The following is an 11,370-nucleotide window of genomic DNA, read 5'->3' on the forward strand; positions in this document are numbered from 1 at the left end:
GCCAGGAGGAGGAGATGCACCTGCAAGGTCTGCTTTGACCTTGATCTTTTTCCAGCACTTGCAGCAGCAGCAGATCCACCCTATCTCAGTGTCCTTAAGGCATGGTGACGAAGACTTGGACCTAGAAGTACCAGGCAGACTGTACATGCAATGGCTGTTCTTGCTGGTTTCAGTTAATTGAGTCAATTGCACAGCCCTGGCTCCGGGTGAGCCTCTTCCCTCCCCTCTGCCCTGCCCAGGGCTGCCCCACACCGTGGCCGCAGCAGGAGCTGGTGAGGGGCAGCTGCTTTGAGGTTGCACTGGCTCCGTTCCACCTTTCAGGCAGCAGTGGCACAGTTACATCTGCCTTAACGGGCAGGGTTAAATGAGGCACTAATTACAGGTGTTTATTTGCTTTAAGGAGCAATGTACAGAGGGTATTTATGATTGGTTTGTATATGCTGGTCTGGTTTTGCGCTCAAAGCTTTTTCAGCTCAGGTGTGTGAGGTTTTCAGGAGCAGTCGCTCTTCAACAGCAACAGCAGCTCTGCCCGCCTGCCCCGTGCCAGCCACAGTGTCCCAGGGATTGTCAGGAATTACTGGAATCATCGTACAAGTGAATGTTTTATGGTGTGATCTGTTAGACATTCCCATGGGTACCGCACGGGAAAGGTGCCGGCAGAACTCGGTGGGTTTGTGGGCCGGTGGTGGAGCTATCAATCAGCAGAACCTGTTGCCACATGAACTTGGGGCTTGCACAGGGGACAGAGGTGAGCAGAAAGGGGGTCACCAGCCTGCTCTGTGCTCCCTGCACCCCTGTGTGACACGAAGGGGACCGTGAAAGGGGGGAAGCGCCGGTCTAGCACTGCTGTCAGCACAGCACAGCTCAGAGGTGCTGGGGCCTGGGGTGAGGGATGTGAAAGGCAGTGAAAGCGCAGCACTGTCCAGGGGGAGCTCTGAGTAACACCCTCTTCTACCGCAGCAGCCGGTGTGGGCGCATCTTAGCAACTCCTCCGTTGTGGGAGCAGTCGGGGCCGCGGGGGCTGCCCTGCTCCTCGCAGTTGTTGCAGCCACGGCGATTGCCATGAAGAGGAGGAGAGCGACTCAGGGAACGTACAGCCCAAGCCGGCAAGAGAAAGATGGAGCGCGAGTGGAAATGTGGAACGTCATCAAGATGCCACCGACTGAGAGGCTGATCTGAGAACAGGTGCCGTGTCCTCCTTTCTCAATGGTGGAACTGCTGCAGTGTCTCTGTCTTAGGTCTTGAGCTGTGTTGTTGTAGGACAGGGCTGTACTGCTTCAAGCTACTTCCTTCCTAGGCTACCGGCAACTGCTGGCTGTTACGTGGCAGTGATTCAACTGCTTGAAGGAGTTTGGTTATTGCAGCTCATCCCATAGATGATTCAAACAAATTGGCTCTGCCAGCAGGAGCAGAAAAGCTGTGGAGGGGCCAGTGGAGGAGCGGAAGGGAGCAGGGGCTGGGGCAGCAGAGGGAGGGTGCAGACCCGCTAACAGACGGGCAAACATAACAGCACCGTGCAGGTCTAAGTCATGGGAATTAAACCACTGTATTAGAAATGATGTGGTGGGTTCAAGAAACCATGTCTGTGCCTCCTCTGCAAAGCTAAGAGAGGTGCCTGACTGATGGGAGAACTTCCTAGGGCTGCTGCTGTCCTTCCATCCCCAGGCCAGAGTTAGTGACGTTGCCAGAACATGTCAGTACCACTCTGCTACACTGGACACTGCTACTCAATCTTTTCCTAAGACTAAGCCACAGGAATACTTCAAGTGCCTTTCTGAGACTGAATTGCCAGTTCCAGGAGTAACTTCCTTGAAGGAGGATGTTTATGTTTAGAACTGAGCCCTTTGTGACAAGGTTGGTAGGAGCAGGTTGGGTGTTTTCCCATCTGGTCCCAGCTGCAGTGTCTGCCCTCCCCTCGGCGCAGGGCGGGAAGTGGCACCGAGCAGCACGGGCACAGGACGGGTGTTAGGAGGAGTCTGAGTGTTTGGGGATCCAGGGACACCTGTGTGAGGAGGGGAGAGGTGGAGTTTCAGGACTCCCACTTCTTGGGACAGACACATTTGGGCTGGAATTTAGTAACTAACATAGTGCCCTTTAAAACAAACCAAGGCTCGGTCGTGTAGTGAGACACAGTATTCATCTCCCACATTGCCCTAAAATGGGTGTTTATTTTGTGGCTTTTCTTCTCCTTTGTTACTGTTTTTGCTGTTCAATGTGCTGTCTCTCCTTTAGCATAACGTGGCAGAGCAAAGCAGGCCAAATAGGCTCTAACATCATTAGCATTTCAGGATGATTACTACAACTATCCATGAGAAAGATTTTAGAAAACAAGTGTCTGCTAGTTAATCTCCAAAATACTATTAGTAAGCAGGGTGGGAATCTGCCCACCATAGCTAACTGCCACCAGAAGCAAATGCTATTCTGTTTTGCTCTTGTATTTTATTTTATTTTTTAACTGTAGCTGTATATTTTTCTGTAAGTCTAAGCAAAGGGAAGAGTACAAAACTACTGAGCAGGTCTGGCTGATTAAGAACAGATCAGCACGTGTGCAACTGCTGCTGTAAGATGAACAAAAATGCTGGAAAATAGAGAACAAACCTAAACCACTAGGAGACAAGACAATATTTGTGTGTAAGAAAGATCACTGCCCCTCTAACATGGAGGGAAAGTGAAAGAGTGAGTGGTGACCCCACCCCAGCTGTGGTTTGGAAAGGAGTTGGACATAATGGTGATAAAGAGACAACCTCACTTCAGTGCAGTGAGCTTGCTTGGGCTTTTATTTATTTATTAGTAATAACACTCGTGTTGCTTCTGATAGGAGTCATTGGCTCTCAGTGGCTCTGTATTTTCCAGCTGCTTTTTAGGAAGGTCTAACACACTTTCAGAACAGAGACAGTTCCACTGCCCTGTCCCCTCGCTGCACTGGAACTAGTTACACTGCGCCGTAGGAAGACGGGGTCTAGTTTTGCTCAGCAGTGTTTGTGTGAAAGGAGCTTAAACAAGCAGCGCAGGAGAGCAGGGCTGAGGGGGCTGCCCCAGGCGCTGAGCTGGGTGCTGTGTGTCCCTGCCCCAAGGCTGGGGCTGTCCCTGCTAAGAAAGGACCCAGAGAGCCCAGGGAGCAGCAGTGGGAGCACCTGCGGCCGGCCAGAGCCTTCACCCCGCTGCCAAGGTAGGTGTGTTCTTCTTCGTCCCATAAGGACTTGGAATAAACCCCCAGCAAGCTCAGACCAGGCTTTGGGCTTCTGAAACCTCAGACCTGATTCACCCCCAGGTCGTCCCGTTTCAGCTCCACTCCACTTCTTGTGTTTAAATTGTAGGGATAAAAAAAAAAATGAAGGCAGCAACAGGATCTAAATGACCCAGTAGGACCCCAGGCTGTATTATTGTGAGAAGGAACCCAGAACTGTGGTGTAAGAACTGACTCTTACTAAGCTACTGAAATATCCTGAAAGGCAACAAGAGGCTCCAGACCCCACACCAATACAGATGTCCAAGAACCAGCTAACTGCAGGCAGGAGTCTGGCTGCAGCCCCTGCTGTTCCCGGGTGGCAGCAGGAAGGTTCAGCTGCTCGACAGGATTAGCAGAGCAGATGTTTTTATTTCAAGCACCCAAAGCCAGTACTAGCAAAAGTGTTAAAATACTTTGTCAGTGTCTTGAGCATTTCTGCAAAATAATTTATGAAAGTTTGTTGTTTGGTTTTTTTCAATAATGAACTTAACTTTCTTTTGATATTTAATTTTTGAATATATTTTTTCACAAAACTGGATTTGCTGTAATGACTGTGATCCTGATTTCTTTTGTAATTGTAAATTTTGTAATTTGTAAAAAATTAGAATGTCCTTCAAAAGAAATTTACAATAAAATTTGGTTAAAAATAGACCCAGTTACCTTGACCTGTGATAATTTTTTTCCTGAAGAGTAACTTGATGTCTGTTATTGACAGATTGTAACCACCTCTGAGTGGCAAGCTCCTGTTTGATTTTTTCCCCACACACATAAAAAGGGGGGGAATAGCTGAACTATTCGCTGCAGGCTGGGGAAAAACATCCCTCGGACGGGCAGAGAAATCACCAGTGTCTCATAATTACCACGTCTGTAAGGTAATGAGAGAAAGGTCTTGGGCAACACAATCCTTGTGTGTCCCAACAGCTTCCCATTCCAGTGGCTAAAATGTTTCTAACTTAATGAGAGAACAAGATAGAAAAATGGTTTTACCAGCTGTACAGCATCAGAAACTTTAAGAAGTTGTTTTTTTTGTTATTTTTTTTTAACTAAAGCTTATTTCTAGAGGCAGAAGTCAACAAGTACGGTGAGTACAGGAAAAACCCCCGCTGTCTATAAAGTCATTGATGAATAATATCAGACAAGAAGTAAAAGGAAAATATCTTACACTAGATTAATAAAAACATCACAAATAAATACTGCTACATCAGAAACAGAAACGTTTCACACCCGAGTGGCTCTGCCAGCCAAGCACACTGTGGTTACATCTGCCACTATTAGGAATGACTTAGTGTTTGTTAGGAATTCCTGAGCTTAAATAAGACAAAAACCCTAAACATTGCCCTAGGGGGCATTCAAGAAGCACATGAAACACTCTCCTGCTTGCAGCTTCTACTCAAGAAGTGAGGGAGGTCACAACTCCAGGAGAGTGCTGCCTCGGGCTCCTGGAGCTCAGAGGTGCCTTCAGCCTCTCCCTGCTCCCCCTCAAAAATAAAGTGAAGGGTGATTAATGCCCAAATATTGGCATTGACTAAAATATTCCATCACATGGGCAGAGTGAAATAATCAGAGCTGGACAGTGATCCGCAGTGATACAGAATTACCTGAGCATTTTTCTGTTTAGCCAAGGATGTGTAATTGGCCTCCTCAGGAGATAATCAGTGTGTGGCATTAAACAATTTAAAAGAGTATGTGAAGTTCAAATGGCCCAGCACATGCAGAACTTCCTGCTGCCTCAACTCCTCCGCCACCCCTGAGAAAGTTTTATCATTGAGCTCCTAGCAAAGGAGATCCAAAATCCCACCCTGAATTTATAGATAACAACAGTCATATTCTGAACTGGATAAAATAAAATGAAACTCTGACATTAAGACTTTAAATATTTTACTAGGCGATACTAAAACCATCTGTCTTCAACACAGAAAGAAAATACAAATCGGCCCGAATGGCTTGTCAGAGTAACGGTGCTTTACAGCAACAGAATAGCCGTGTAATGCTCTGGTCTTTCCCCAACTCTTGGCATGTCAGATATGAAGAATATTTTTCTCTTGAATTGCACAGACTCAAACGCAGACAGCCATTCTCATACACTAGAGTAAGAAAACTTCCAAGATTATATGAATAAAATAGATACATTGGAAATCAGATAAAGCTTTACAAGAATTTCCCCGTGTGTCCAAAATGATTTCCTTTATCAAAGGCTTAATGGTGATGCAATTACCTCTTCTGGAGTAGTGGATCTGACACCAGATTGTGCCCAAATACAAAACAAAACAGAAAAGCACCACTGAAGTAAAACAAAACCCAAAGAGATGACTGCAGAGACAGCAGGTTTGAGACGGGACACCAGAGCAGGGTGACATTTCTGGAGGATACTATTGCCACAGAGAAGTGTCTCAGAAAACCCGACCGGCCGTACCCTTGAACCTTTTCCTTGCGTTTCTGTCCGTGTCATGGTCCAGTTAATGTTCTACCAGCAAGTGGTTCTCCAGCCACGGCTAAAGCCTGTGGGTTCTCAGCCAGGCTGGAGGAGCCGGGTGCTCCGCAGACCCGCACGAGATCCCAGCTGCTCCCAGGCAGCAACGACCAGTTCTGCCACCGCACAGGGACAGGGACCAGAGCCTGTTTCTGCCCAGACACAGCAGCTCTGCTCTGTCTGCACTCAGGCGTCTTGTCCCCACACTAGCATTTACCTTTTTATCTTGAACTCAGGAGCTTTTATACCCCAATTTTTTTCTTTTTTTCTTTTTTCTAATAATCAAGATATTGTTACATCCCATTCATATACTGCCATCTATAATATTTATATAGAATATTAACATACACATATATAAGAACTAGGCTACTCTTCATGGCCTCTATTTGCTGATGTATTTAACAAAAACAAACAAATAAACTAAAACCCAAAAAAGAAAAATCAGTTGCTGGTGTTTCCAGTTTCCCAACAGAGATGCAGGACCAAACCCTCTGTGCTACCTGTGGCTGTGTTGTGACAAGGAATCGGGACAATGCTGCAGCAGGGAGGTCCCTGTTACCTCTCAGTGTCAGGGAAATAAAAAATCTGCAACAAAAGCTCATCCAACAGTACAACCCAAATGAACGTCTGTATTTCAAGACAGGACAAACTTGGACTCTAAGGGATTAACTGAAAGTGCAGCCCACAAGTCTGGCTTTGTTTGCTGCCCTTCACCTGTGAAAGCAAAACATGGTGGCTAACCCTGCAACGCAACGACAAGGGAGCAGGTTCACGCGGGCAGGAAGGACACGAGGACAATGTGCTGTGCCGCGCTCCCGGCTCTGCCGAGCGCTGTAAATACAGGGGAAGCAGGAACTGCTGCGTCAGTAGTACTGTCTGAAAAGCTACGTGTGGAAAACCCAACCCAACCCAACCCAACCCAACCCAACCCAACCCAACCCAACCCAACCCAACCACCTTCGTGCTTTGGTGAGTGCAAGAGTGATGGGGGTTTCAGTGGCGGAGAGTGAGGAAGCGGTTGCAGGGACCAGGACAATGGGGGGAACTCTGACCTCTGGGCAAAAAGCACTCGTGTGAGTTGCAGCACGGTGATGGTCCTGCAGCTATCCTGGCTCAGCTTTCCATAAAAGAAATGCTTGGTTTTATGCTGGCTCAAAAAAAACCCAAACCCAAACCCCCCAAAACCCCTCTGCCAGTTCCAAAGGGACATCACAAGGCCTTGGGAGCGCTACTCAAAGGTTTCCCATCGCTTTCTCAGCTGTTCAACCTTACCTGGCGTGGATGACACGTCTTGCTTTGTCTTTTTTAACAGATCTTCAAAGGGATCTTTTGTCTCCTCAGATTTTGAGGAGAGTAACACTGACTCTAAGCCCTTCACTGGCCTGGAAGGGATCAAAGGGGGTTCATTAGACAGGAGAGCTAGTGCGTGTTTGGGATCTACCATCGAGCTGGACTGGCCCACCTGTAATGTTCTGGTTTTAGAAGGACCACTTAAGCCCGCCTGCTGTAGAGAGCTGGTTGGAGAAGGGCTGGGGCTCTGCAGCAGTAAGGAGCCAGCCGGTGACACAGCTGGAGCCTGGCTAAACAAGTTTGGCATGGATAGTGTTGAAATGTTTGGTTGAGGTCTTTGTGGTGGGTAAAAGCTAGAATTAGGTGCTATGAAGCTAGAGCTGTAAGCGTGACCTAAAGAGGGGGTGAAGGAGCCCCGTGGAGGTCTAACTAAAGACATTGAAAGGGCTCCTGGCAAGGTTTGTGTAAATGGATTAGGAGATGGCTGCAAAAAAGGTGGCGGTGCTGGGGAAGGGTAACCAAGGGGCTGGACAAACGGTGCAGCTGCAGGAGGCACAAAGTCACTTGCCACTGAGACAAAGCCAGCTGCAGAAGGTGGAGTGGCTGAGCCTTGCAGGCTGCGGGGACCTTGCTGCGGGCCACTGCTTTGCCAGCTGGCTGTCTTTAACGGATCCAGGAGATTAAGAAGGTAGTCACTTTCATTACCTGCATTGTCTGTCTTCACCTTGACAGGTTGGAGCATCTCAGCAGTGCTGGTAGCACTGGACAAAAGCTGAGATGGGTGAGAGGAATAATTTGCAGCCTGCTGGATTTCAAGCTCTAAGGACACACTACCAACTCCAAAGGGCTCTGGGATGAGATCTGAAACCAAATGGCTGCGTCCTGTTGCGTGGGTGGTGAGAATTTCTGTCGGCCCAGCTGGAGTCTGATGCTTGGAAGCCCTGGGTGCTGGCGGCGGTGGCACTATCCCCAGTTCAGGAGTCTTTCTTCCCTGTGGCCTGGGAATGGTGATGTTCCCTTGAACAGGAGGACTTGATTCATCCTTTTCCGCGGGAGCCAGAACGCTGTCTCTGCTCTGGGGTGTCCTTGTGACTGGCGGCACGGTACCAAGTGCAGTCAAGGGCCTTTCTGGGGAGCTTTGGGAGTACTTGGTAGGAATAGCCATGTCATCATGACCCATACTCCACAGCTTGTTGTAAGGGTGAGACAGCTTCATGGTTGGCACAATCCTGTTCCTCTCGGACACGCCAAGATCCATTCTCTGCAAGAAAGCATTAAAAAAAATGTTAACTCTTACTGATCTCCTCACAACACGGAGCATAAAGTGAAGACAGGCTGCTGAGCCATGAGTGGAAGAGGATCTGTCCACAGACCGTGAACTCTGGAGAGGACAACAGCATGCAGCCTAGAAGGAGAGACAGGAAATCAGAAGCAGGACTCTCTAGTTTTAATTCCACCTCTGCCTCTAATGAGTCGCTCAGCTGTGACATGGTGGCATCTGTTGTTAGCCAAGTAAGGAACAGGGACCTATATCTAAGGTAGGGAAATTGAGAAGCCTTAATTGCTGTATGGAAAAAGCTGTCAAACGAAAATACCTGGATATAACACTAAATTAAATATTATTATAATTATTATTATAAGGTAGAAATGACAGTTTCTTTCATGTCACATGAAGATATCAGAGTCTGCTTTAGTTTGGCACTTTCTAAGCTGCGTATATTCAGTGAAGTTCTTCACAAAGAATTTCTCTTTTACAATCTAGTTTGTTCAAAAGATGCCCAGACCAAACCGGCCAGATTAAAAGAAGGTCATTCAAAAAACTTGCAGTTTGGAGGGGACCTGAAAATTCACAGGTATTCATTCCCACTCTGAGCATCGGCTTCAAAGAGAACCGTGTGGTGGCCAATGGACAAAACAGATTCTGAGGAACAGGGCAAATATTTCCTCCTCTAGAAGTAAGAGCTGTAGTTTTAGTGGGACAAGTTACTGTCTTATAAATGAGTCCCATTCCAGTAATTTCTTAAATCAGAAATGAACTTTGAAACACGTGAAGAAATGGCTGGAAAATGGATGCATCCACGCAATGATCTGGAAGTGTTCCTCAGAGAATGATGGAAGGCAGCCAGCCCTAGTTCTGTGCCAAACCCCCAGCGTACAAGAAACCCTGTCCAAACCTGGTAATCAAATGTGCACCGCTGATCTCCCTCGTCTTTGGGAGTCCGTAGGTCTTCCAGGCTCTTAGCTTGGCTGAGAGGCTGAGGTGTTTCTACTTCTAAGTTAGGGAAAATGTCTTCGAGGAGGTTGATTTCTGTGGTCTTGCTTGAGGGCAGAGGGCTCGGAGGCAAAGGCTCTCCTGGTTTTTCTGGGCTGACCGCCTCCTCCCCGTCAGCGCTATCAGATTCCTTCAGGGCCCGGTATGGCTGAGGCCTAGGAGAGAAACAAAAATCATGTTGCAAATGACTTTCTAATTTTTTTTGTGAAACAAGTATCTACTAAGGAGCTGGGTGACTTTACAAAAAGCTTTTGGGTGGCAAAATACAGCTTCCAGTGCCTTGTGAGCAGCAGGTGTGTGAGCAAAGTGGCCACGGGCAGAAGGTCATACAGAGACGAGCTGGCACTTGAGGGGCTCTCAGAAAGGAAGAAGGGGTGAGTGGAAGTGCTCTGGGAAAGCTGTGAGCATGCAGTTAGAGACAGGCTGCCAGGGAATAACCGGATGCTTGCTCTCCACGTGGACAGCCTGGCCCTGTCCCCAGGCAGACCCTGGCTGCTCTGCTCAGGCTGTTTACCCAGGAAGTCCGAGCAAGCGCGCGCCAGTGCCCTGGGTCCTGCAGGCACTTCCGTTCTCGTGCTTGGAGCTAACTCAGCACAGAACACAGCTCGGTGTTTCCCTGCAATAAATGGGAGCACTGTGCTGAGTTCCGATTATTACATTGGTGTCATCTTCTCAAGAAACAACACGATCCATTATGGAGACACCTACTTTACATTTACAGCCTGGGCCGAGTTAGCAGGATGCTTTTCTTGCACATACCTCAGCAAAAAACCAAACAGCAGCAGATTTGCATATTGGTTCTGTGTACAGAGAACAGCAGCATCATGCACATCCAATTAACAACGGGAAGTGCCACGCACATCTGTGGTGACTGGCATTTGACTGGCAGCCAGTATTGCTGTGGCATTTAAACAAGGTTTCAATTAAAAGGAAATATTTGTGAGACCTGCAAAAACAGATCCTACGGAAGAGCCCTCCTGCTCTTTCCATACCGCATTATAATACATCTATATCATGCAAATTTAGAAACAGCCCATCTAAGTTCATTCACCAACACAGAAACAGGAGGCGTTCAGCTGGCAACACGAGAATAATAATGCAAGTACAGGACAGAGCTGATGGTGCACGTCCTTAGCAAGAGGGTGATCTTGCAAATCTCGCTCGTATCTTTAGTCTCTCACATCTGCTAAGTGTTAGATCACACTGCAAAAAAACCCTGGGAAATATTCTGCAAACAAACCATTTCAGTGGCCTGGCCTCCTCCACCCCGAACACAAGGGTGTGGGAACATTTCTCAGTCCCTTTGCTACCGACTCTGTCCGTCCGTCTCCCCAGGCCCAACTGCCCCCAGTCCCGTCCCTTCCCTGCCAGACTCCAAACCTGCCTTCTGCATCACACAAGGGACTCCAGCAACTGGAGACTCCCCTCTTTCTCCAGCCCAGTCTGGCACAACTGCATCCTGCAGGCTCCAGTTGCTCAGATGCCACCATTTCCAAATTAAGAAGTTGGGTACAAATAACACAGTCAGTAATCAAAACAAACTGTGTCCTGCTTCTTGTATAATTTTAGGTCAGACTGCACTTAGCCCCCTTGGAGGACATCTGCATGGTGACTCCCCACAGTCACCAGGGATGTGGTACCTGACAGAACAGAGAGGCTGGGATCAAGCAAGGGAATCTAGGAAAAGCCAGTAACTGCACTGAAAGAAGGCTCACAGGACAAGGCAAGAAGCACAGCCAGCACCGCACAAGGGAGGGTGGCAGGTTCGGACAGGAACACAAGAAGCACATTGGAACAGAGGGCAGGTGGAAGGGTTACACCCCACAGAGCTCCAGTTGATGTAAAACCATAAGCTGTGCATTGCTGCGTAGTGTTTCATGCAGGAGTTTGGTTTTGCATGCCACTAAATACCAAAACAAACAGGCAGGAGAAATGCTGGACATTCACCAAGCGCCATACAGAGACTGCAGGAGCATTCCCAGAATTCCAAGTACAGGAGCAGGCACCATCGCTCAAAGACCGAATTAATACAATGAAAGAATAAAGGATAGACCATTCAAAAGGAGCAGAGAAGAAAAAGTTTTCAGAGAAGCCAGAGACAGGATCCTC

The 11,370-nt window shown here is 47.9% G+C and overlaps 2 protein-coding genes across 2 annotated transcripts in view; one reads left to right on the forward strand and one right to left on the reverse strand.

Moving 5' to 3' along the window:
* Window positions 1-1,179, forward strand: part of CRB2 (crumbs cell polarity complex component 2) — a gene marked incomplete at its 5' end in the record, with an annotated part of 21,051 nt that extends 19,872 nt beyond the window's left edge. The window contains one exon of the mRNA XM_029086802.1: window positions 964-1,179. Coding sequence (XP_028942635.1) covers window positions 964-1,179 — 216 coding nt within the window. The remainder of the gene's footprint in view (window positions 1-963) is intronic.
* Window positions 1,180-6,927: 5,748 nt separating this feature from the next.
* LOC104530603 (DENN domain-containing protein 1A) overlaps window positions 6,928-11,370 on the reverse strand; it is a gene marked incomplete at its 5' end in the record, with an annotated part of 179,147 nt that continues 174,704 nt past the window's right edge. The window contains 3 exon segments of the mRNA XM_029086801.1: window positions 6,928-8,250; window positions 9,164-9,416; window positions 11,315-11,370. The exon segment at window positions 11,315-11,370 is cut by the window's right edge and continues 32 nt beyond it. Of these exon segments, the coding sequence (XP_028942634.1) occupies window positions 6,928-8,250; window positions 9,164-9,416; window positions 11,315-11,370 (1,632 nt within the window).

This window comes from Antrostomus carolinensis, unplaced genomic scaffold, assembly GCF_000700745.2.
Source record: "Antrostomus carolinensis isolate BGI_N321 unplaced genomic scaffold, ASM70074v2 scaffold2939, whole genome shotgun sequence".
Classification (NCBI taxonomy): Eukaryota; Metazoa; Chordata; class Aves; order Caprimulgiformes; family Caprimulgidae; genus Antrostomus; species Antrostomus carolinensis.